This window comes from Oryza sativa, chromosome 4 (genome assembly GCF_034140825.1).
Source record: "Oryza sativa Japonica Group chromosome 4, ASM3414082v1".
Classification (NCBI taxonomy): Eukaryota; Viridiplantae; Streptophyta; class Magnoliopsida; order Poales; family Poaceae; genus Oryza; species Oryza sativa.
Window position 1 is genome coordinate 32,282,580 of NC_089038.1, and position 26,928 is coordinate 32,309,507.

A 26,928-nucleotide genomic window follows, 5' to 3' on the forward strand; every position below is an offset into this window, starting at 1 on the left:
GCCGGGAGGAAGACGACGACGAGGCCGTGCGCCCGTGTCGACGCAACGCACGCAGCGCTATGACTTTTTCTCTTTTTTTTTTTGACAGCAGCGCCTGTGATTCTTCTGCGAGCGTAACAGTGGAGGGTGAATTCAAAATTTAAACCTTGCCGCAAAGGTAAAAAACGCAAACCGGCAAAACCCCATTGTGATCTGTGAATTCTTCAACTTTTTTTCTCTGTGTTCGGAGCTCTCCTCTTCAGATTCTTTCCCTGGTTCATGTGGATGGATCCGATTCATCACCCATCAAGCGTGGAGACAGCTCGTTCGTAAACAATAACGCCGTGTCTGTGATAAGGATCTAGCAGGAGAGAATACTATGCCGCAGCAGTAGTAGCAGCATCCGAGCTTTCTCATCAAGGGGGAAGAAAGAATACGATGTAGCACTAGCAGCAGCGTGCAGCATGCTTGACCCGACACACACATGAAGATGAGCATTTTTAACTGCAGATCCTCTCGTGCTCGTGCTGCGTGGAGTATGCATGTGGCGTAGTCGAATGCTCTACGGGGGTCTAGGCTAGTAGTAGAATAATTCTCTTTGTATCAAAATAAACCAATATCGTATCGGATATGATACATCGTTCAAATTCATCGTATAAAAATATGTTACATCTAATATTATATTGGTTTATTTTGAAACGGAGAGATTAGTATAGAGCCTGTTCACTTTGATGTAAAAAAAAACCTTTTTTGGTAAAGTTGTCAAAATTTCAGTAGGATTTCTTATATAGTTACCAAAATTTAATAGCAAACTAAATGTAGCTATTTTTTTTATAACTTAACTAAAATTTGGTTAGATTGAAAATGTGAACATGCCCATAGATTTGCCTCGCTGGTCGGCTCGGTGCCGACTTCTGAGCTCCGACGAAGATCAGGTAGGTGTAGTTCAGGTCAGGTCGCATGATTAGTCTTGGAGCGGCGTTTTGCTCCGTAATTATGGCTGCAGATCGATCGGTCAAGGCGTACCGCGTACAGTATGTACTACTCGTATAGTCTACTGTAGAAGTAACATGCTGGTGGTTGGCGATGCCTTGTTAATCTTGGGGGCACGGTGGTTAGATCATGATTCGGAAATGGTAGTTGGGCTTGCAGAGGAGACAAAGCAATTACATGTGTAAAGGGGAGCGATTTTTTCTTGCAGGTACAGGAATGCCTTTTCAACTGGTGTAGTACGCATTAGTAGCTCGGTTGTTGCGTATTCTTTGGATTCCCCCTATTTATGTTCTGTATTGTGTTGCTCTCGACGCTGCTTGTTCTTTGGGCTTAGGATTCCCCTTAAGTATTTTATGTTTATCCTGTATTATTATTGCGGAGAAGCAAAGCTTGAAACTTCCTGGAAGGAGTACAAAAATCTAGAATTCGGCCTGCCTTGATGTGGCTGAGAACGTTGGCCCAACTTAGCCCAAACAAATTTAACTGGCTTTGGCCCATACAGGATTCAAGGTTTTTGGGTCCCACGGAAAACGAACTGAATGTATCTCTATCTCTGTCAAAGTTAAAAATATTTCTACCACAATTTTAGTACGTCATCCGTATTTGAGTTAGTTATAAATCCATACTTAATTTGAATGTCTAAAATAACTAGTATATACTTTTAGGGACCACCTATTATGCAGTTAATTGAAAAAAACGAAATCATCAGTTGATTTTGGTATAGCGTTCAAATCCAACGGTTGTTGAGTAAAACAACCCAACTCAACTAGCTCAACCTTTCTCTCTCCCACCCTAACTCGACCGACCCATACCATCCCATGCGTCTCCAATCGACGCCACGTGCACCTTCTCCGACCGGCGGTCTTTTTCTCTCGCTAATCCTGACCCTCTCCCTCTACTTCCAATCTCATCTCTTTTCTTTTTTTTTCTCTTCGAAATTCCTCTTCTCATAAATATTTTCCTTTTGAATTTATCATTGTTTAAAATGTGAAATGTAGTAAGTTTGTTACATTGCAAATACCTTTCCATCTAGAGTAAAAGAATGTTTACTAATGAATAAACAAAATTTCAACATTTGATTGACGAGGTATAGTAAAATGCGTCAACTTATGTAATAGACACTTGATTGATTTGTGAGATTATAGAAAAGTGTACATAAGGGATTGTTCGTTCCATGATGCATGAAGCACGTGTAACCCGCAATGCTATACATGGTTTCTAACTTTATTTGCTGTTGTTTTATTTGTCTATTTTCGATTTTTATCAATCGTATAAGTTATCTCACTGGTTAAAACGCATACATTTTTGCTGGTTCGATAAAAACTGCGAAAAAAAGAGCAGTGGCGATCGAGACTCTTCGAATTCGTTCGATTCCCTCCACGAAATTTGCCCAAAAAACAGTTCTCCCGCCAAAGCGTGAATCCCCCGGCCAAATTTTCCCCACCGGATCTTCATCCTGCGACCGCGGCTCAATCCCAATCCCATGCCGATCCCCTCCTGCTTCCTCTCTCAAATCTCCCTGCCGCAACCCTAGCCTCGCCGCCGCCGCCGCCGCCTCCGGCTCGCCGGCTCCCCCCTCCCCCGCGGATCCAAGCTATCCACCAAATCCCTCCCTCGCCGTCGCCGGCGGATGGACTTCACTGCCCCTTCCTTCTCCCTCGGCTCCGAGTTCGACGAGCCAGAGGAGGCGGTAGGGTATACGGCGCCCGATGCCCCGTCCTTCTCTCTCGGAATCGATTTCGAGGGCGACGGCGACGAGTCCCACCTCACCGATGCCGGCAATGGAGGGGAGGAGCAGAAGCGTTATGAGGCTCCCGATGCGCCATCCTTCTCTGTCGGCATCGATTCCGGCAGCGACGGCGGTGAGGAGCGCCGCCGGGAGGAGCAACGGCGAAGTTACGAGGCTCCCGACGCGCCCTCCTTCTCCCTCGGTATCGACTCCGATGGCGACGGCGGCGACGAGCCCCACCTCACCAACGGAGGCCACCGGGAGGAGCAGCAGCGGCGTTACGAGGCGCCCGACGCGCCCTCTTTCTCCCTCGGCATCGACTTCGGCGACGGCGACGACGAACCCCGCCTCCCCAACGCAAGCCGCCAAGCTCCGCGCTACGAGGCGCCCGATGCACCCTCCTTCTCCCTCGGGTTCGATGACGACGAAGACGATGTTCTCATCGGCGGCAGCCGTCACGAGCTCGGGACTGTCGAGGAGGAGGACGACGACTTCGTCCTCGCCGACGGCCAACAGCAACAGCAACGGCGGCACGAAACTGTTGTCCCCGACCCGGCGCCGCCGCCGCCAGAGATGAATCGATTCAAGCGGCTGCGGAGAGGCCCCGCGCCGCCATCTCAAGCGCCAACACCACCTCCTCATAGGACACCAGCGCCGGCTACGATGGAGGCTTCTCCGGTGGTGAGCTCGAAGGCCGTCTTGGGGGATATTGGGAGCTTTGAGGATGAGATCGAGGATTTCACCGACGAGGAGAGATTCATGCGAGGTGAGGGAACCACTGACCCTACTTTCTTGAATTTTTGTGCTTACTTATCTTTCTAGGCATTTCCGTTTCTTATTCTGAATCTAGTAATACACACGTACACACTCCTGGTCAATGAATTTGTAATTTGGCTTCTTCAAAAAGCTGAAGGTTAGCCAAATTACTGGAACCAGCACAGCACACACTAGACATCCACCAAAACTTGCAGTCTGAAAAATAGAGAGAGTGATTTCTAGCGATTTGGAGTCACATGCCTGTTCATGTAACATAAGAGTAATCCAGTAGTCAACCATAAAACCACACACTCAGTAGATCTCCAAAATAACACTGGTCAGATTACACTGAAGACTGAACAACCCGTAGTACTTCCTCAATCTTCAGAACTAACTTCAGACAAGAAATTAGCTGGGATATCCTCAACCAGGCTTGCTGCCATTTCACACCAATTATGCCTTCAGATTTGTTGTATTTGTTGCTTGATTGCTTGAAATCCTATTAATATATTTTTCTGGTATCGCCCCTTGACTAGACATTCCAACATGTGCTGTGTACATCTGCTGGATGAGGAACTTATGCCCCTTCCAATACCATCCTGTTTGTTGTCAGCCAAAGAGCCCAACAAAGAGCTAGCAGCCCGTATAACATAATAGTTTTTTTGGCTAACTTTTTAGCTTCCCATGTCTCATCTGTTCTTTGGAAAATTCAGAAATAGAGTTAGGAACACTGCAAATTTGCCATAGAGCGCTGAAACAAAGAAAATGTGGCCAGCAGCACCCAATTATCCACACAATTTCTATTGTGATTATTCATTCATCATGTATGTGGTATATTTGTCTGCAGCTGGCTAATCTCTATATTTTACGGAACTTTCTTCATTTCCTTGTGTGGATTGTGGAACATGTAACAACTTCTCTGCTTGCAGACGTACCGCCGTCTGTTGGTAGCTGCATCACTTCTAGCAGCTCAAGGTTCTCTCATGCCAGCAATTCAAAGTTCTCGCTGATGAACCATGGTGTCCTGATGAGCCAATCAACAAGTAAATCAAAGAAATTTGCACAAACACCTAATTATTCTGCTTCAAAATCTATGGAAGAAAGCAGCACCAAGAAACTGCTCCCTAAGACAGCATTGAGCCCAATGAGGAAAATTCATTTGCTTGATTCAGATAGTGACTCGGATGATAACAAGGAAATGCCTGGTTTGCAGCAAAACTGCAAATCCAAAGTGAGCACTGTTCAACATAAGGGCAAGGCTGAGATGAATGACAGTTGGGCGACACCTGCTCTTGATGAGTTCTGCAATGAGTATTTCAAATCCGTGGAAGACTCGAGACCATCTCAGCAGAAAGAAGGCAACAGTTTTTGTGGCCCCAAAGTCATACGTTCTAACTACTCTGTTAGTGAAACTGGAGGACATTTTCCACATCAATCCACTCCAAGTGGGGCTGTACTAGAGGACAATCAGACAGATAGTCATCCTCCTGCAATGCATTATTTTTTCCACCATGACCAGTTGGTTCGTGACCTGGTCCGTCAAAGACTCAAGCATTTTGTTCCTGTTGGAGTAGACAGCAGAGGAAATGAGCAAGATGGAACACAAAATCTCCAGTACAGGTAATTGCGGTTCACACATCAACAAATTCACAATCATATCCTGCAGTCCTCTGTGCAATGTCTTCGCTGATCTTGGTTACTCTGTTTCATCATCCTTCTACAGGAGTCAGACCGGCCGGTGTGCTGCTGAAAATGATCGGTGGGTGACTCCGAACAAGAGGATGCCTGTTGCAACTCAAGTTGGCAGAAGAAGAGTAAATCCTGCTGGAATGTCTGGCTCTGGCCATTGGTTGACTGGAGACGATGGGAAGAAGGTAAACCTGCATGTTTGTTTTCAACACTCTAGTTGATTTCTTGATGGAAAAAAGGCTCTGTCGCATATGCACTGTTTTTCATTATGGAGGCCGACCTGTTTCCCCCTGTATTTTGGTTACGTATTCATCGTTGTGCTCCATTGGATTTGGGCTGCAGGTCTATATCTCCAAAGATGGCCAGGAGTTAACTGGAAGGGTTGCTTACCGACAATACCAAAGGGTGATATGCTCATTCCTTTATGATTAATTTCAAAGCATTATCCTTGTTTGCACCACACTAGTTTCATACACAATATTAGCATATTTTGATTTATTTTCAATTTAAGCATATAGTGGTTACATATGCCTAGAGTTGCACAAATATATTTAGTTTGGAATTCATAGTGAACCTGGCATGAGGATGTTATTTTTACTGCATGGTGGCATGCCATCTAATTTAACAAATCTGTGCGGAACAGGAAAGTGGCAAGGGATTTCGCCAGTCGAAGAAGAAAAGTTCGGCTGGAACTAGAGCAAAGAAAGCCACTACTAAGGTGAAACAAGAGAAAACTAGAGCAAAAAGAAAGCGCTGAATTCAAGACGTGCTGGCCTCGTATTCACAGACGAGGTGGTGCCAATGTAATTAGTCAATGAGAAATCATAGTCATTATTTGTTCAATCCATTTCATAAGGAGTTGTTAAAAACATAGAGCAGAGTAGAATGACATGGTTTATGTCGGAGAATATAATCACATAACAAAGCTTCAACTGTTCTTCTTTGATAAGGTAATTTGGGTGACTAGTTATTTGTTAACTTGATCAGGCTTTGCTACTATTTTACACGTCGTGCTCGTGGTTCTCTCATAGCACTAATGCAGGAACACAAGGCCTTGGGGCTTTGAAGCTGTTCACTGCTGGGTGAACCTTGATTGGCAAACGAGGTCTCCATGGAGTCATGGAGAGAAGAAAACGGTCAGACAATAGCGGCTGCGCAGCCTGGGCATTCGTGACCGTGGCTGATAGCTGCGGCGCACTGGTGTTGGCCTCCCTGTTTCGCGCTTAAGGTGTTGTTTCTTCACTAGATGAGCTGAATTCGCTAGGATACGTAGCAGCCAAACTAGTAGGCCTAAATGGGCCTTAACATTTATTTCACAAGAAAAGCTTCAACTGCAGCTCTCCTTGGATAAGGTGATTTGGGTGACGATTGACTTGTACTCCCTCTTCCCTCTGTCCAAAAAAAAAAAAAATAAACCCAACTATAAAAAATTTTTATATAAGACGGACAGTTAAAGTTGGACATAGAAACTTAGAGTTTATCTTTTTTTTTTTTGGACGGAGAAAGTACGTCGTACGCGTGGTTCTCTCCTGTTGCCACACTCAATTGTTTACTTACCCTTGATTAGTTGTTTGTCGTGTCGTGTCGTGCCCGTGGTTCTCTCCTGTTGCTGCACTCCATGTCTATTGTTTTTACCCTCGGTCAATTGTTTGGGAACCCACGGTATCGAGCTGTTCGCCAGCCGAATCGTAAGTTAGTACAGAGCTAATGCAGACAGCAAACATGGTTGCGGAACATGGCCATCAGCAGTTCAGCACTCCCCAACGTTCTCACGCGTTCTCCAACCCTTCTGCCAGAGCAATTCTCACGCGTGCACGCGTCAGGCCTTCGATTTGTTTATGTTGTGCACTTGTGCTTGTGCGTGCGGTGTGCCGGAGTTTCGCCGGCCACTCTTTCCACTCCATAACCATAATCTCTCCGTTTTGACAGTCCACCCGCGGAAGGGAAATGCCTGGAGGCGCGGCTCGTGTGCTGGCCTGCCCAGTGGCCGAGTGCTTCCACGCCGTGCGCTTGCTTCCAGTGGCCGAGTGGCCTTTGCCTTTGCTATGATCAAGATGAGCGCAATGACGGGACGTGCAGCTGCATCGTTCCCGCGCCGCGCGTCCAACGGCTAACGCCTCCAACCGCCAACGAAATCCAGAGTCCTAACTAATCTCGCGCAGGGTTCGGTTACCTTACCTGCACTGAGCTGCCGACCGATTATTGGTAGACCGGCCGGAACAATTCAAGTCCATATTTAAATTTTAAATTGCATGATCTACAGATTCCGTGCAACATATATGTTGAGGTGGATCTATAGAAAAAAATGTTATGCATTACATCATCTCTACTCTCTAGTAGTATCCTCTACTTTAGAGTCCCTAAGAGCACCCGCAATGGTAAAGTAAGGTGCTCTCTATAAAACATGTACATCTCAGCAATAGACTAGATAATAGTAAACTACTTCAATAGTATGTCTACATGGGTATCTATAGCTCTCTAATGCATTGCCTCGTTTTTCTCTATAGACTATCTCCAGGTTAGTAGATAGCTGTGCTCTCTCTCTTCATTTAATCTCTTCCAAGTAGGAAAATATGCTGACATGGATCTCTTGTAGAGAGCCTATATATAACCATTGTGGGTGCCTTAACAATCAAATGGGGGTTGCCTCCAATTCTTTAAAACCTTAAATATGCCATCAACTTTAGTAGTAGCCCTCATATTTTAGCTCCTATTTCTTTTCCTCTTTTATTTTAGCATATAATTTATGTTTATATATAGTTTAACACCAAAAGTTTGAATTTTAAGTTTTGAAGTCAGGAAGGCGGATTATTTTTTAACCTGGGTTTATCGGCAGTGATCGGCTCGTTATCCGTGGAAACCAGTTTTTCAATTCAAAATGTTATTATATTCAAACTTTTGTCCACAACAACTGGCCAATTACCGGTATTTTTTTTCACGGAACTTCACCGTAGCATGGCACCACGGGTCCACGACCGTACATGGCCCGAGTCGCGACTCGCGAGCCCCGGCCCCCGCACATGGCACACCACCCTGCGCGCGCGTCATCTTTCGACGGTGTCGGTAACCAGTGACCACGCGCGAGCCAACATCCGCCGCCCACCCGCTCGTCTGATCGGCCGGTGTCCCGTATGACGCGCCGATGCTTGCGTGCACCGTGCACTGTGCGGGCGGGTGCATGTCCATATCGATATCGAGCATCACCAACAATCTACTTATCTTATTCCAAAACTAATTTTTCGAGATTTTAGTTAAAAAAACAGTTCCAATATATACCTACTCTCCTACCCGAATTTTGAGTTCCCTTCTCTCGATTCCTCACTCTATTTATATGCGGGTGTGAAACTCACTCCCAATCTTGCACTCCGCCTCTCTCTCTCCAGTTACCGCGTGGGAGATAGCGATCCTTACATGTGTGAAAGAAAAAAATGGAATATTCTATTAGTAGTTTGACAGAAGGGCCCATTTTTAAGTTTTAGACGGTTGAATTTAGGCGGTTGGAGGGATGAGTCTTTCACTTTTTATTTTCAGTTTAGAAAACCAAAAATACTTTTTTTTTTGGAATGTGATGCTCACCAAAGCTGGATTGAAACGGCTCTCCATCAATGGCCTGAGCGCTAAATTTTGCGAGGAAGTTTTGGCGGATGGGAACCGGTCGATAAAACAGAGACGATCATGCTACCCGATACAACGCTGCCACATGTTAGAGCAGGAGTTTGTCAGTTTTTGGCTAAACGGGCAGGATTACCGGTTTCAACCGATGTATTTGGTGTAAAGAGAACTTTTACGGTACAATCTCTTAGTATATACTAGTAGTATATAGAAGACATGTTATCTATGATCGGGATCAGACATGCTGTGAAAGTTAAGCTATCGGAAATAGAAAAAGTCTATACGTACTAAATTTTTCTTACAAAATGTTTACAAACTCTGATATGTCAAACTGTGAGTAAATCTAGATTTCTTACAACTTTCATCTAGTTAAATCAAACGGTTGAGAAATTTGTTAGTAAAAGTTTTGTAAGAAAATTTTAGTACGTGTAGCAGTACTCTCGGAAATAAGCAAGTAACTAATCAGGATTTGATCCCAAGGATCGTATCTACAGATTACAGAATCTGTACGAATTACGTATAACTGTTAATACGAAACCCTTAACAGCATCATCTTCCAAATGCTACAGTAGTAGTACTACATTATATGTTCACTCGCCATTATTGCGTTGGACCTTGCTTGATCGCGCGTTCGGGACCTTGATTAATTTGTTCTGGTGTACCCGAGTTCAGTCGGTACTCGGCAGTGACGTGGTTGCAGCAACGTGAGAAATCCAAACTGCCTCCTCTCCAGCGGCCGCTCGCCCGTCCATCTGCTTTGCCCATCCCACCCCGAGGGACCGAGAGCGTGACAAGCAGGGCAACCTGCTCTCCCAGCCGCCACCACCATCAAAGTGGCCGGGGCCCGAGCCGCGCACGGCGCAGCGCACGGTTCGCCCCTCGTCCGCGGGACGCTGACCGCGCGCGCGACATCTACCGATCCGCGCGGGCGTCACGGTGCGTGCTGCCCAACCGATCGTGCATTCGCGCTCCTCCCCGCTGTGCGCTAGCTTCCTCTGGCCACAGGCCGCGCGCCCGTCCCCCGGCCGTTTCTGCCACACCCCATCCCAATTCCCACCCCGCTTCCCCTCGTGCAGTCGCGTGGCCAGTGCCCGGTGAAAACGTTGCATACGCGACGCGACGCTGCTACTTCCACCGTGCCTCCCGCGGGAGGCCCCTCGCTCGCTCGTCTGATCCGCCAGCTTCGTCTCCCGGCGTTGTGCGGTGCCACCCTCTCATGCGTGCGATTCCATCGATCGATCGGTGCGCCACTGCGTGCCGGCCAGTGGCCGAACGAGAAAGTGAGCAACCAGCCGACCGGGCGCGCTCGTTTTTTTGCACAAGGCCGCCGCCCGTACGTACGTCTACACCGCTCTAACCAAGTTGGATCGGAATGGCTCCTTCAGTGGCCCTCTGCCCCTCTCGCTCTAAATTTCGCGAGGGGGTTTCGATGGAAAGGGACCCGGGTCGGCCGAGCAAACCGAGACACGACGTGTTACCTGACGCGACGGTGCCACAAGTTTAAAGTTAGCTAGACCAGGTGTTTGTAGCTAAACGGGCACTGCTTAGATACACGTGATCCGGATCGAGGCAGCCCATCAGGGGGCTCCAAATGGCGTCCATAGAAGGGGCAGATGGACCATCGACAGGTTTCCATCGTTTTCGAATCCAAATGCTACTGAAGAACTTGTTCCCCTTCACCACAATTGCGGTGGACCTGACCTGTTATTAGCTTGCGGAGTTGTGGTATCAGTCTCTCTTCGAACTTTCCAGATTTTCTTCCTCTCGGCAGGTGATGTACGTGTGTCAGTGTGTGGTCCTGACGGGCTGAATTAATCCCCTAACAACGGCATGCATGCATGGATTGATGGATACGCCATTAAACACTGAACATCCGATACTTTGTTTTCGCATATTTATTATCTGACAGTGTCGGCGCTCCGGGTTATACAAGTTTACCATGTCGGAGAATTTAAGGGGAGAGCGGTTCCATTCTTCTCTCTCATTCTCTCTTCCTCAATACTAAGGTGTGCTTGGTTTGTTACTATGCCAAAATATTGGTAACCAAAATCTAGGCAAGTTTTTGTAGTGTCAATATTTTGGTAACTTTTTGTGTGCTATTGGTAGCAAACCAAACACTATTAAAATACTAATCAAAGTGCTAAACAATTTGGTAGGGCACATTTTGGCTTCAAACCAAAATGACCCTAAAAATATGGACAGAGTGAAGTCCGGTGTCGGTTGTTAGGGTTGAGTTTTGGACAATCTCACTGTAGTTTTTTTGTTGGCCAAGCGACGATTGGTCACGTTTAGCAATGATCGGTCCAGTGTTAGCTTTCTCACGAGTTTAAGTGTTAACGATGTTGGCGCGTGGGGTGGTTATTATTTTTTTTTTCTGGTTACGATCTTTCAGGACTGTAGTCTTGTAAATTTTTTTATTCCCTATTAACTTCGTATTTCGTATTGTCTTGTGCGAGTGGGTGAAAAAAAGGTTGTTTCATTCTAGACAGGCCTTAAACACCTTAGTTGGAATTCTACGATATTACGGCGCCAGCTTCAGAAAAAACTGTAGTATACTGCAGTCCTACACAGATGCACAACAAATAATTTTCCATGTTTATGGCATGTGACTAGTCAAAGTCCTAACATACTAGCAGCCACCTAGCAAAGCAAAACATTTCTAGTATGATCTCCCTATAGTCAAACAAAGCCCTTGGAGCCACTGACAGTGGGCTCCACTTCACAAATACAAACTCCCTGGATTAAATAAGCACCACCTTAAATACGTGTCCATCAACAATCAAAACCAACCAACACGCTGTTCAACTCCAGAACCTCACTAAGTTTCTGGCAAGGTCTAATCTTAAAATAAATTTTCTTAATGGGTCAATTTATCAAAATTGCTGCCAGAACCTTCTCTATTAGCTCTCCACAACCACACAAAGCTTCGCGCCACGACGCTCTCTCGCCTCTCTGCTGCTTTAGCGTTCGCGCGCGCGCGCTGCGGCTGGCTGGCTGGACCAAGCTAATAGCTATGGACACCGTCGTGGCGGCCGCGACGACGGGATCGAGACGGTGGCTGCCGTGGGCGCGGCGGCAGGCGGCGGCGTACCTGGCGGCGGCCGGGGGAGGCGACGACGGGTGGGCGGCGTGCGCGGCGTCGGCGGTGCGGATCGTGGTGTGCTTCGTGTCCATGATGGCGACGACGGCGGCGTGGGCGGTGGTGATGCTGCTGCTGCTGCCGTGGCCCTGCGCGCGCATCCGGCAGGGCAACCTCTACGGCCACGTCACCGGCCGCATGCTGGTAACCAACGCTGCGAGAAGCCAACCGATGTTTCTTGGACTATACGAATTCAGCGAAGCTGAATAAACTTTTTTTTTTTGCTTGCAGATGTGGATTCTGGGGAATCCGATCAAGCTGGAAGGGATGGAGAACCTGAACACGAGGGGAATCTTCATCTGCAACCACGCTTCGCCGCTCGACATCTTCCTCGTCATGTGGCTGGCTCCGACCGGCACTGTCGGAATCGCCAAAAAGGAGGTAGATAGAACTGTATATACACAGTTGTGCTAGCATGCAAGAGAGTGAGAAAATCATCTGCCTAGATTGTACTAATAACGTGGCTGAAATTGCAATTTATGCAGATCATCTGGTACCCACTGTTCGGGCAGCTCTACGTGCTGGCCAATCACCTCCGCATCCACCGCTCTAACCCTGCCGCTGCAATCGAGTCAATGAAAGAGGTATAATTAAGTTCAGTGATGTTTACACACTCCTGTTCATGTCGATGCATCATTGTGCTTGTGCATTTGTGCTGTTTCGTAGCATGCTCATATTTCTTCTGCCCTGCTGTTCCCAGGTTGCTCGTGCAGTTACCAAGAACAACCTATCACTGATCCTGTTCCCAGAGGACACACGGTCCAAAACCGGAAGGCTACTCCCCTTCAAGAAGGTACTACAATACCAATACAGATTCAGCAACTCCTCATCATCATCGTAATATCAGCTGAAAAACTCACCGATGAATCTCGATGCGTGGCACGCAGGGGTTCGTGCACACGGCCCTGCAGACGAGGCTGCCGATCGTGCCGATGGTGGTGACCGGCACGCACCTGGCGTGGAGGAAGAACAGCCTGCGGGTCAGGCCGGCGCCGCTCACCGTGAAGGTGCTGCCGCCGATCGAGACGGACGGGTGGGTGGAGGAGAGGATCGACGAGTATGTGGAGATGGTGCACTCGCTGTACGCCGACAGCCTCCCGGACTCGCAGAAGCCGCTCGAGCCTGTGAACACCGGGAAGAAGAAGATGAGCTAAGTTCACGGTTAGTTAACGCACACACGGTGACAATGGGTGTAGTTTTGTGCATACGCGCTGTGCTGATTGTTGTATAGATTGGTGTGTGCGTGATATACATGCTTGATTTGGGGATTTGTAGATGCAACAGAAGGTTAAAAAAAGGTTATTGATTTTGTGAGCACATGAAGCATTGAGCTTGTATTTGGGTGCCAATGCTGTCTTCAGCCCTTCTGCGGATCATATTTTCGTTCTTTTCTTTGCTCGCTCTCCAAGCGAAACACTATCTAAAGAAAACAGAGCTAAAGACCGATACAATGTTGTACTCATTTTCTCCGTGCCTGGATTCCCTTTATGTAATTTGATTATCCCAAGCTGCAGCCTTCGTTTCTTGAAATTGTATGGAGATTTTTTTTTAATATTATCAACTAAAATACGATTTAGCACTTAATACACTAAGCATTCCCATTACCAAATGCTCCAAGATCAATAAAGTTTACCCAGTGAAAATGACTAATGCAAGAGATAGTGAGCAATAATAATGGATGTCCTTGTCACAAATTAAGAGATCGATTGCATTGATGAGCTCGGTACAGGTATACTCAGCCGTTTATAGAAGGAAGAAAAAAAAAGGCACAATCAACCTTTACGATCCAATTGAGGACCAGGCGTTCTTTTGATTATATATGTATACACAGGTCAGTTATGCAGCAAATACCAATGTTAGGTTCGTATTGGCAGATGCTTGCTTCAAAACTGAGAGTTGGAAATCTTTCCAGGCATTTATCGACCTGGATTCCCTGAACCTAGCAGCAAAAGAAGAAATGTCGCATTAATTCATAACTGCAAAATAAATATCAACGCATAATAGAAATGATGGATAATAGTGATATATTACCACATCATCATATAGAGTCCTGTAGTGATGACTGATGAAATAAATCATTATCCCAATTTCTGTTTTGAGTTACGCAAACACACCAAGTCCTCCTAGCGTAACCGTTCAGTCAGTTGGTCAGTTGATTGCCATTGGGCTCTGGGAAATTAAAGAACCGTTTCAACTTCAGCAAACTGAAGTTTACGTCTATTTAAGTATGGAATGTCTTTCCCACTGAAATAGGCCAGACTTCTCAACATCACCAAGTGACAACACAGGAAAACCTGAAAGCCCAGCACTGAAGCTGTTAGAAAACATAACCAGGAGGCTTTGGCAGGCCTGCTCTTCTTCTAGGTGCTCTGCCTCATTGCGATGCATAGCAGGATCCTTCCAAGGTTGATAATAATGCCTGGGAGAATAAACATGGTTAGATCCTGCAGTACAAAAATATCTAATCATAAGAGAAGCATAGACAAATGTAAATGATGTGGTTTTACACACTAGAGGCCATACCATCTCCATGCAGGATTAGCTTCAGCCGGACATTGTATCTGTGAGCACAGCATTTCGATTTGTCCATAATCGCCAATGAAGTTTCTGATAACTGCTTTAAGAAGGTTAAAAAAAATACGAGTGCAAAGCATTAGCAAGACGGGCGCATGTTAGACCTAGAATTGATAGATTAAAAATTCAAATCACGGTAAACATACCTTGTTTATTGGATCTGTCAAGAAGCAACAAGCAAAGAGCAGCCACCACAGATGGCAAAAAATCTCGGTTCATTTTCAGATGTTTTTGCAGGTACAGTATAATTATAGCTAGTGCCTCATCTGCACTGTGACTGCCAACAGTTTCAACCTTTTCATCATATGTATAGTTCAAGAAAGATTCAAGAGATCCAAAATTGTTGGCATCCCTTGTAAGGTCTCCACACTTTTCATGAGAGATGCAGGAGATTTTCCCAAGAATTATGGAAGCCACTAACCAGCGCAGCATCTTAGAAAGTAGGCACTCGTTTTTTAGTGGCTCTTCATGTGGCATTTTCAGTACAGATCTTTGTTCATCACACAACCAGAAGATGTTAGAAGTTGCCCATGAAACAACAGTTGCTGTCATCGACTTATCCTGCCATTGTCACAAAAAATATAATTTATAAATCCCATTACACAAAATGCATATGAAGACAAAAAAGAAACATGTTACTGCAAATTATATTAATTATGAGGTCCACATTGTTCATGGCACTGCACATTCTCAGTTATTAACAGTACCACATGGTTAGGCACAAAAATATATACAGTAAAATCTTATAAATTCCACATGAATCAAGAGTATGCAAGAATAGGGACAGATAGAGACAAGGCAAGGCACAAATGAAGTACCATTTCAGACAAAACTGGCAGAGGACCATTCATAAGAATGACATCAATGCCAAGTTGCATTGCAAGCTTAACTTCTATGCTTCTTGAGATGCCACCAATAGTTCGGCACAATTTATGTATGCCATGGAGGGATAAAGAGAAATGTGGTTGGTAAATCTTCCTTTTCATAGACAACCTCATCGTTGATGCAATCACATTTAGCACTGAAGTTAGCAATGGAACATTTCCTTTCAACAATTTCATATCTTCAACAAGGACATAAAGGTATTTAGATATTCTTGAGAGTTGCTCAAGGGCGGTTTCTTGGAGCCATTCTGCAATTAATCTTGATGATGTCAAATCATTCACTACCTGGAGAGAGGACATAAAATCATATGTATAGATTAAAAAGCAGATTCACAATACTATCGTAAAGAAAATGATGTGCAAAACATTGCTAAAAAAACTCTCCAAATCATAAAATAATACTAGACCATTGAACAATGTCGTTCTCATAGAAAAACAAATGTTATAATCTGTGATGGTTAATGGTATGCAGGTGACAAACGGCTAAAATAGTGTGTTTGTATCAATCCTATGGGTTCATTGACTGTTTTCTAAAGATATGATTTAGTGACTCATGTTTCAGTAGTAGTTGCTTGACAGAAACAACTGACTGGCATTATCAGGAGTGTGAGTTGCAACCTACTTAACTTGTCTAAAGAAACAGCATTACTAATGAGTGAGAAACATATATTTAGAACTGCATGCACCAATTAATGTTATAAACTAAACTAGGACAGCTGCAATAATTATATATACTTTTAAAGTATTGACACAAGGAAACAGCAAATATCACTGCAGAGTGAATTTGACTTAAGGAACAAAATCAACATTAATAAATCAGTCAGTTCTAGTAATATCAAGCAACGGCAAGAATCAGTCCCACAAAGTAGTTAGTTGAAATGATCCTCATGGTCACCAGCAGAGATCCCATGAAAGAAATGATGGGCTACAACCTACAATCAAGATTCATGAAAAAATATGACAAATCCTAGAGAAATGGTTCTCCAAGTGTATATATGTGGGTACATGCACTGTCCTGCCCAGTTATAGTGCTTCAATATCTGTGCAAAGGTAACACGATAGAATGAATGGATAGGGAACATGGGTGGTTTGGTTTGAATTTTGAAGATTTTACACCAATCTCAAGGCATATGTTTGACTGCAGTGATACATGCAGAAAATACAATAACCAACTCGTACAGTCAAGAATCTCATCTATAAAAGTGTTATAGAAAGTAATGTAAAACAGTGTTTACCTCCAACGCTGACCCAATTACTGTAGAAGAATAGGAGTTTTTTACACTGTCCAGCCCTTCGACATGAGATGAGATTACAGAGGATAACCACAACAGAAGGCCAGAGTCTTTTGTTAAATGATGAGCCAGAACGGGAAGTTTTACACACTTCTTTAGCACCTAAGTTACAAGGGATATTATAAATAAAAACAAAATATTTGAAAATTCGAAGTAGTTACTGGATTCTTGGAAGGCAAAATAAAGTATACAAAGCCAAAATGGATAAGTGAAGCAAATTACAGTAAAAAATACACATCAAGTGCTGCATAGTCCATGGCTTCCAGTGTGGTGTAGCAGGTAAATTAATGTCAAGCGACATGTCAAACTCAAAGTATCATATATTGCTAATTTGTTATGCTCTTATGTTGTTTTGTGTTTTAGACTGCATGCAGCAAACAAGATACTAAGCATGAAAGGTTTACTAGATATAAATGGCAGCAGGCTAACTACTAATGTGCATAGTAATAGTAATAATAATAACTACTATAGTGCACCATCTTGAAATCGGTTTATAACGAGAAAATTACAGAGTTACCTGGAGGGTTAAAAGCTTTGTTTCAGAATCTGAAACAGCCGAAGAACCATAGGAAAGAGCAAGCTCTAAAACACCTCCTCTTTTGTATATCTTAGCATCATCTGCTAGGTTTGATCCAGCATATAACAACTGAAGCATCCACAAGCGGTCAGATTTGAAATGCACAGCATTACTCCTAAACAATGCTGGAAATAATGGAATGCTCTGCAGTCACAACAAAATAGTATATATAAGTATGACGCTGTGTTCATTATTCAAAGCTAGTTAATAGGTGTAAATAAACATAACGCACCTGAAGGTTGACAGAGGCAGAATGCATCAAAAACTTACTAATTGTAGCAAACTGAGTATGAGAGCTATCAAGTAGTGTCAAAGATGCTTCTGCGGCAAAAATAGCAATAACAGAAGGTATCCTCTGCCATTGTTCAGATATCCCATTCTGTAGATATGTCAAAAGAAGCTGGAGCTGCCATGTTTCCTTGCTTTTCTGAGAAGCCTGTATTATATAGAAGCAGTGATTCTTCAAGAAAATTACAGATTATTGTAATGAAAACATTCTTTATTCATACAAGCTTTACACACTTACACCTAGTGACTACTATAGAAGATAACCACTCTGTACTCAGATCTACTGTAATGAAACCATTCTTTATTCATTCTGCATGGGATATGACTAAAGAGTTAACCCAGATTTCCTTGTTATCCCTTTTCAGGCTTGTTAAGTTATTTGTCAGGCTTATCATATGTATTAGTTGGATCAGTTAAGGAGGGTCCTCAACTCCTCATCTCTTTTGAGTTAAGGAAGAAATGAATTAGCCCCTCAAGTTCCTCTCTCTAGTCTGGTTCCTCTCGACTCTACTCACCACCCTCCAGTTTTTCCTTCAAACCATCATTATCAGTCTATTTCTACAGAATTTTAGTCCCACATCTACCAGAAATCAAACTGCTCCCAGAATGTCAATACAAATTATCTTTTCACAGTGGTTTGAGACAAATAAATATCAAAACCATGAGCCCATGACATTACATATGTGCCTAGAAAGTTAAGAGAACATTCAATGTGTTAGCATTACAAAGACATGTTTAGCTGGCAGTGTAGCAATATAACACAACAACAAGAAATCAAAGTAGGGCTGCCACTGCCAGAGTAGGCAATAACCAGTGGCATTTGAATTCAATAAACCAGTATGACAAAATATCATATCAATATTCAATAAATAGCAGCTGTTCAGTACCTCCAATGATTTTTTGAATGTTCCTAGAGATTCATAACCCAGCTTCCTTAAGTCTTCATCGGGAGATGATATGCTAACTAATGTTATTGCAAGTAGCCCTAGTCGGGAAAATTCAACAGGTTCAATATAGCCCATCAGAAGAGTATGGATTGAGAAGTGCAAGATAAACACAGGATCATAAATCCGAACCGCATCCATGCTTTGAGATGTTGCCTGTCAACCAATACAAGTGTGGTTTAAGAGCACAAGGGAGACAAATATACCAGGAAGATAAAGGAGTGTTATTCTGAAAGAAAAAAAAAATCTAGAACAAAAATGGAGTCAAAACTTCAATTGACACAAATTACCTTGAAAATATCGCCAAAATTATCTTGCTGAAGCTGTTCCAGTGAAAAAATAGAAGCTCTTGAAGATCTCCTATAGCAAAATTGTAAGACAGTCATGACACAGAGCTTAGAATCAATGGGTATGTTCTCGCGGAATAGCGACCTTCGCCTATCACTAATTTCCGCATTTTCCATTTTGTGCGTATCAGATGCTGAAAATTCTAGCTTCAGTTCTTCTCTAAATTTCACAGCTGCCTTTCCCCAAAGATGATCCACATCAGTAATGGCTTTGCACTCAGATGACTCTATCTCATTCATAAGGTGAAGTATCTCTAGATCTGTTTCACTAAGAGTTGCACCATAAACAGATAAAAGCAAGAAACCAAGCTCCCTTGATTCATCCAATAGGCTACTGTTATGTTGCCTACTCTTAATATCATACAGTACCCTGAGTAACCTGATGATTTCTACTTTCTTCCTTTCTGGAATGCAGTCTTGGAACTTGTTTTCTTTTGCAAAAGCAGAATCAACTGATTTTAAAATACTTGGTGCTGGCTGAAGCAGGCCCCCAGTGGGATTACAAGCAGATGGGCACTCGGAAACTCCACTGCAGGTTATTGTCGACACAAAATGGGAGTGACCCAGTATGAGTTCAAGAATTTCATCAGCAGGAAACTTCCCTTCAGATAATACAACAATTATGCATCGGATTGCTTTTATTACAACAGGATCACTGAATCTATGTAAGAGGGATGATCTGATCAATTGGTTGAGGAAAGGTATTGGCTTCAACTGGTTCAGATGTGACTGAACCTCCGAAGACAACTCAACAATGTTCTTGAGGATTGCATACTCCAAACAACTGACGACATTTTGTTCCTCAGGAGAGGAAAGTAAGATGCCATCACTATGAGGGAAATTCCTGAATATTTTATCCAACGTTCTGACCAATATGCTTATAAAACTCAGCTTTGCATTGTTGACTCGCTTGGACTCCTTCTCTGGGGCTATTTCATTGTTCAACGATCCTCTAGGAGGAGATAACAACATCCTAATCAGTGATATCTTTGCAAATAACTCATTAGTAAGCTTCATAATACCGTTGCATGAAACAGGAGTAACAAAACTGATGTCAGAATCTAAGAGCTCAGATGATTGTGGGCAAATTGAAGCAATTATCTTTAATCGTTGCTTCCGAGGTATCTCTTTCGAATAGAAATAATAGCATAGCATAGTTATTGACTTCCCCAAGAGAGTGTCACCGAAATAATTCATTATATCTTCAACTGATGTGTGTCTAAAGTCACTAAAATCTTCCTCAAAAATACTTCTAGTAACAAAACTTTTCCAACATGGAAAGCCATTATCACTCAAAAGAATTTCACGATAGAAGACTGGAACTGGCTCAAGGAAGTCAACACACTGTCTATTGCCACCACTATGATGCTCTATGTATGATAAGGCAGCAGGCAACAAAAGTATAAAACTATCCTCATGAGTCCATGAAGCATTAGAATCGGAACCCACGACTTGCATAACAGAAGTGTCTTTTTTCAGAATATCCGTGAGCAATTTTCCAAAAAGGCGCATGTGCATAGGATTTGCTCCCAAAAGCAACTGTATAGCTTTAGCTTTAACCTTAGATGTGGGAAACATGCAGTGATGAAGAATGTCAATGGGAGTGTTGGCCACCATTGTCGATAACATCATGTGTAATGCAATATAATCAGTGTTCCTAACTGCAGATATTTCTGTATGGTGGATACGAATTAACATCTTCAGCAAGCAAAGATCAGCAAATTCAAGATTCAATTTAGTAGCAAAATGAAGAATGATATTATAAACTTGCTGAATGGTGGCAATATCACAATTATGAATCTCCAAGCCCCATAATCGACAGGGTCCTGATCTCTGATCAATTTGTTGTAAATAGTCATATAGCATTTCGAAGGCAATATCGGCAGTGTATAGACAACAAAATGCAGCGGGAGCATATGCAGGTGAACTGGAACTGAAACCTTCAAACGTTGAGAACATCCAGTTTGCAAGTTCCAGGAGTCTGACAGGAGATACAAATTTTGCCAGTGTACGGAACATGTAAAAATTTGGCAAAAACAGTCCAAAGTTCCTTTTCTCCATGCAGAGTTCAAACTTCTCCTTGAACAACAGTAGTATTCTCTCAAGCAGTAGCTTCGGAGGGCCAAACAGTGACTCAAGGGATTGATCATCATTATTAGAGTAGTTAGCTCCAAAACTACCAGCTAATAATACAAGGCCATATAGATTACTCAGAAGATTTAAAACAAAACTATCAGCAAGGTGTAGCTTTTCCTTAGAAAAACTAGCAAAATCTTCTTTCACATATTCCACACTCCCATCTGCTAAGTCTTGAAAATTGGATAAAGAGCATGACAAAGACAGGCCAATTATAGGATGCTGGACAACAGACTCAACAATGCCATTAAGACATTCAACTGGATAGAATGCCACTGAAGATTTTGAGTTAGCAGTATCAGCAGTCAAAACTCGAATGCGCTCGAAGATGCTGTCAATAAGAGAGAAGCAAACACCACACAACTGTGCAAGAATATCTGAACACTTCACAGTGTATGATGACAGCAAGTGATGGCTCCAAAATAAGACGACTCTCAAGAAAATTGTCAACTCACTTAATGGGCTTTCAGAAATCTTAGCTTGAAGAAGATGTACAAGCTCATCTTGAAGTAATGGATGTGCCTTTGTGATTTCATCTGGTGCTGAAAATGCGAGGCTTAATACTGATGGTAAGAGTGCACAAAATGGAGTCACATTTAGAAAAGTACTTATCACAGCTGATTCTGAACAAGTTGAGTGCTTTCCCCATTTGTCCTCAACAATATTGACACTATCAACATCAAGATTTCCCTTGATCTGCCTGAGACTGCTGAAGAACATGTCTGGGCAATAACTAGCAACCTTAGCTAGATAATCATGTTGCAGAAAAAGAACTGATGACAAGAACGGCAAATTAGAAGGAAAATGTGTCTTCAGAACATGAAGAAGCTTCGGAAAGCTACTGATAACATCATCTGGTGGTGCACATATGACTGAATATAAGAATGATGTTGCTACATCATCTGGTAAATTGGTGGGTTGCTGATTTGACATTTCCTCAATTGTTCTAGTTACAGAACACAAAGAATTTCCATAAACTTCAGACGAATGCTCAAGGGTGCTGAACAAACTAGAACTCTTTTGGTCAGAAATACTCCTCAAGATATGCAACAAATACATCAGTGGCCTCCATTCAGCAAAACAAATCCTAGAATTTATTTCCTCTGATGAAAATTTACCGAGTCTCTCATTTAGGATGGTGCCTACAAGATCAGGCAATAAAAGCACATCTACCTGTTTATGATCATTGGATCAGTGAAAGAAGAGTAGAAGACCATGCAAGACAGGCAAATAGGCGAGAGAGGACATAAATGCAATACCTGTGACTGCATAATAAGGTAGACTGTGTTGCACACATATAATGAAATTGTAGACTTCTCATGTAATTTCACACTTGCAGACTCCGAGTCTAGTAGCCTAAGACATTTCTGGAGAACACAAACAATCAAAGGACTGAAAGATGGAGAATAGCCTACAAATCACAAGAAAAGTTTGAGCATAGGAATAAGTTGGTTCTCATTAGGTAATAATTCAAAAGCGTGGCATACATGGATAAGAACCTGCCAGAAGACTCAGTGTATTAAATTAAAGTAAAATAATAGATGCAACAAAGTACCACATTTATAATAAAGAAGTTATAAGGAGACCAGAAGTTTAGAACAAAGTGTAAAACTCCAAGTCTCCGACTGAACAAAAGGAGTGTGGTTCAATTAGATATCCATGTGCATGGCAACTACATAATACAGACAAACAATAGAAAGATAAATAAACCTGTATTCCAATGAAGTTAACAATATCATGATCATATGAAAGATTGTGGGAGGACTTTAACCCCTCAAATGTTAATCCTTCCATTTCATATTATAAGTCATTTTGACTTTTTTCCTAGTCAAACTTTCTTAAGTTTGACTAAATTTATACAAAAATTTAGCAACATCTAAAACATCGAATTAGTTTCATTAAGTCTAGCATTGAATATATTTAGATCATATGTTTGTTTTGTATTGAAAATGCTACTATATTTTTCTATAAATTTAAGTTTGACTAGGAAGAAAGTCAAAGCGACTTATAATATGAAACGGAGGGAGTACAAACTATGATAGCTCACATTGTATTTTAGGTGATATATGTAGCTCACATTGTATTTCTGTTTGGCACCAACATTTCCAATAGCATTCGTATTAAAGAAAACAGGAATTGTACTCCTTGATTTTCATACAAAGACAACCATACCTTCAAACTGGTTAAATTTAGAGATAAGCTTACGGATATGCTCTTGGTATTTGTACAGATTGTTCCCAACTACTGAAATGGCATCACAAAGGAAAGGGATCACAATGTGTGACAGTCTATTAGATGCTTCAACTCCTAAGCCCTCTCTTTCAAAACCTTTGGCCTTGTAACACGGCAAGAAAGCCAACCATGCATCAATCTCTGCAATGTTCTGATCAAAAGCGCCAGAACTCGCCACAGCAGCTTTAACTAAAATATATGCTTTATCACGGATGCTCTTAACTTGCGAATGCAACATAATGTCAATCAGAGGTTGCAAATACTTGTACATAGATTCTGGAACTTTTTCTGGGCACCAATATCCATCAGATTGACCTGAATACTCAACTAAAAGAGATAAAAGGGACTGCTGTTCATCCATGGACAGATCCAAAGGATTAGGCGGCATAACCTTGAAGAAGTCAAATGATCCATCAAAAGAGCTAGGCATTACCCTCTGAAAAGAAATTGAAGTTAAAAGTTAGAATACCAAAAGAGTAGATTGTGAACGAAACTTAATATATGCATTTGAATATCAAAACATTAAAATCATAAATTGTGAAGGAACATTATCGATTTCCTTTTGCTAGTCACAGAAAACAAAAGGAGACAGAGCAGGAATGGAGGAATTAATTAATTCGAGCAATGAAATAAGCAAATATAGATGAAGTGGAAGGAAATTTAACTGTACCTACCAGATAGAACCTGAGAACATCAAGCAACTTTGAGTGGAAAACATCTCCAACCACTTTTGCATCTTTGATCTTCGGATCTTGCTTATTTAGACCCCATATCTCACACAGAATAGTAGTATGATCATTTGCCAAGTCCATCTCTTGCTCTTCAGGCTCATCCCTAGACAACTCAACATCAATCCCGCCAATAATAATATCAGCATCCTCATCTGTGGCTCCACGTCTCCTTTTCTTTCGAGGAGGCTCAAGCTGTGCATGTTTCTTTTGTTTACTCTGAGAATAATTTTGATGCTTCTGACTAGCAGAAGAGAGTAGCTTGAGAAGAACCTGCGGATCAGGTATAGCTCCACGAACTACATCTTGAATATATTCTCTCAGAGTTATCCACCTATCGACGTGCATTTTGTCTCCATGTAGAACCTCATGTACAATGGATGCATCTGCTGAAGTAGAACAGCTTAATCCTGGAAAACCGTCTATTTTGACTGTCACTTTTGTTGAATTATCGTGTTCTGACTTTACCCTAGCATTTGATACTATGTCATTGATTACTTCAATTACATCGCACAGAAGGTTGACTGATTCAAAAACAAGTCTCAGAGCACCGTGCTTTACAAGATCATCAGAATGCAGAAGCCCCCTGTTTATCACTGCTCGAGTGCACATATTGGGCACAATGCACTTCAACAGTACTTGCACTTGCTCATCATCAACAGATACCAGATCATGTGAAGTGGACAAAAGATTTTGAAAGATGCCATCACAGTTTACTGAAGATATCATGTCCGCTGCTAGGGATATGGCAGAAAACCTGAGAAACAGTAATTAGATAGGAAAGAGTATACTGCACGCCAATAAAAATTACAGAGATGCTCAGCTCAAAGAACTAACCATGAGGAGGATGGGCGTGGTTCAATGCTGTAAGGGAATTCATTCATGTATGCTGAACAAAGAGACAAACTCTTACTCACAATAGCCAGCAACAAATTCTTGTGGTGAACGACCTCAGTAGCTTTCAACTTCTTCATGAGATCCAGCAGACGTTTCTGGTTACCTCTCAGGTTTGAGCTTGGCATCAGTCCATTTTTTGGATCAGTACACACCATGATTAACACCTCATGAGCAATGTCAGCTGCCTCCCCCGCATCCAAATTCCCAGATATCAAGCTCAGTTGTTCCAGTGTGGCACTACCAAAAAGGACACTCCGGAGCCCTGGTGGGACAAGTGACTCATCTACCAAGACATTATTCCGCAACGTTGAGAGGATATAGACAATGGTATCAGTATCATCGTCTCCGATCCCACGAAGAACCCCTGAATAGAGCTCCCTTTGTTGAAGGATCCATCTTAGCATCCTCGGGTTCCCAACCTCCAAGAATGACATGGCAAACCCAACAAACGATCGCCTTGTGGATCCGAAATCAGTTCCCTTCTTCCGATTCCCCCCATCTCTGCCACCTCTCTTCTTCCGCACCCCCGAGAGCTGCGGCAAAACAGCCATCTTGAAATCAAAGCTCTTAGCAATCTCCGACGCCAACCCTCCACCACGCCTAACAATTGCAGCCAGCAAATCAAGCGCAGCATTCTGCCTCCGGAACTCACCACTGTTCAGCTCCAGATACACGTCGCCCATCTTCTCCTTATCCTCCAGTATCATCCTAGCAACTCCATCCAGGCTCTTCTTAACCAAACCATGCCGCCGCAACTTACCGCCAGGGTGTCCTAAGACAGTAGCAAAGAGCGAAAGTATGTAAGCCATCCCTGGCTTCTCCCTATGCAATCGCCATGCCTCAGCCAGCTCCACGAGCCGTGGCGACTGCTGCACATACTCCCGCAGCACCTCACCCTCAGGGTCACCATCCAATAGCTCAATGAACTCCCTCGACGCGTCGGAGTAGATTTTGATCTCGGCGGTGTGGAGGTTTTTAAGGATATGGATTAGCCTGACCTTACAGGTTGCTCCGAATGACTGGTTCCAGGCCTCCATCCCCACCTTAACCAAATTTTGCTCCCGTTTGGGTTCCGCTTCCTCCATCTCATTGTCTTCATTGAGATCAACATCGAACTGCTCGTCGTCGTCATCTAGGATTCATTAAAAAAAACAGTGAGCATGTTAGTGTTCCATCGAGAAATCCGCACCAAATCGAACCGAATTTACACCAAATTTCACCAAAAACCGGGAAGTATTTTGGTAGCTAGAGGTGCTCACCGAGATATAAATCCTCTTGGACGATTTCATGCTCGTCTTCACCTCCAACGTCGGCGGTGGAGTCCATCGGAGTTTGTCTCCCGGCGAGCGATTGCGAGCACAATGCGGAATCGAGCTGGTAGGGTTTAAGCGAATCGAAGGGTAGGGTTTAAGGGAGGGTATAGAGCTGCAACGGGATGAGACCCCCCGCGGCGGAGGAGGAGAGGACCCGGCGAGCCGCCGCTGTCGTCGGAGGAGGCGAGGACGGCCGGTGAAGTGGGTGCTCGTGGAAGAAGGGGAGTCGCGTCCGGTCGCCGGAGCAGCGGGCAGCGGCGCGAGTCGCGCGCGTTCGCCGCCGTGGAGAAGAAGTCGGCGGCCGGGATGGGAGGGGGGAAAGCAGATGAAAGACAGACCAGGGTTTCACTTCCGTTTACATGGGCTTGGGCTCTATCCACGTGGGCTTCTATTTACATGGGCTCAATCTACGTGGGCTTCTATTTTAATGGGCTGAAAGGCTGAGATATGTGAACACCAGACCAGGTTTGGCCCACCATCATGCGTTTCGTGGCTTAGAATAAGTTCACTTATACTCTCTTAACAAGTGGTATGCCTAAAAAACTACCGGATATTTTGAACACTCAACTATTAAAGCCGCTGCAATTTGACTCACTTGACGATTTAGAGGTGTGACACCTACATAGTGTTGACCTAGGGTTCATCCAACGTCAGATATGAATCAGATTAGAAAGCTAGCTAAAGGATTTATAGAGGAGTTATTTCCTCTTGGCTTTGCGTCACGCGTAGCGGCATGCGCGGTAGTTGGATGACTTGGATCGATGCACGGAGCTTTCATTTTTGTTTCGCATACTACTAGCTTGGAATATGGGCGGGTTA

General features: G+C 43.3%; 3 protein-coding genes across 6 annotated transcripts; 2 read left to right on the forward strand and 1 right to left on the reverse strand.

Moving 5' to 3' along the window:
• The first annotated feature begins 2,399 nt into the window (after positions 1–2,399).
• Positions 2,400–6,124, forward strand: LOC4337060 (uncharacterized). Its single transcript, XM_015779040.3, has 5 exons — positions 2,400–3,467; positions 4,387–5,077; positions 5,181–5,331; positions 5,489–5,551; positions 5,790–6,124. The coding sequence occupies exons 1-5, from the start codon at positions 2,603–2,605 to the stop codon at positions 5,901–5,903; spliced, it is 1,884 nt and encodes a 627-aa protein (XP_015634526.1). The 5' UTR covers positions 2,400–2,602; the 3' UTR covers positions 5,904–6,124.
• A 5,529-nt stretch (positions 6,125–11,653) lies between these two features.
• LOC4337061 (1-acyl-sn-glycerol-3-phosphate acyltransferase) lies at positions 11,654–13,214 on the forward strand. The gene is made up of 5 exons (XM_015779130.3): positions 11,654–12,041; positions 12,129–12,278; positions 12,383–12,481; positions 12,598–12,690; positions 12,785–13,214. Exons 1-5 carry the CDS (start codon positions 11,772–11,774, stop codon positions 13,049–13,051), a joined length of 879 nt encoding a protein of 292 aa, XP_015634616.2. The 5' UTR covers positions 11,654–11,771; the 3' UTR covers positions 13,052–13,214.
• A 367-nt stretch (positions 13,215–13,581) lies between these two features.
• Positions 13,582–26,436, reverse strand: LOC4337062 (uncharacterized). 4 transcript variants are annotated; one of them, XM_066309674.1, is made up of 15 exons: positions 26,056–26,436; positions 24,737–25,928; positions 23,846–24,656; positions 23,112–23,607; positions 22,199–22,350; positions 18,747–22,112; positions 18,400–18,612; positions 17,457–17,660; positions 17,165–17,368; positions 16,591–16,749; positions 15,290–15,640; positions 14,618–15,032; positions 14,421–14,511; positions 13,929–14,316; positions 13,582–13,830 (listed from the first exon to the last, which is right to left on the reverse strand). In XM_066309674.1, exons 1-14 carry the CDS (start codon positions 26,120–26,122, stop codon positions 14,115–14,117), a joined length of 7,923 nt encoding a protein of 2,640 aa, XP_066165771.1. In that variant the 5' UTR covers positions 26,123–26,436; the 3' UTR covers positions 13,582–13,830; positions 13,929–14,114. The 4 variants fall into 4 exon arrangements, with proteins under 4 accessions (XP_066165771.1, XP_015636136.1, XP_015636135.1 ...); XM_015780650.3 differs by having other exon boundaries at positions 13,582–13,836; XM_015780649.3 differs by having other exon boundaries at positions 14,421–14,514.
• Between the last annotated feature and the right edge of the window lie 492 nt (positions 26,437–26,928).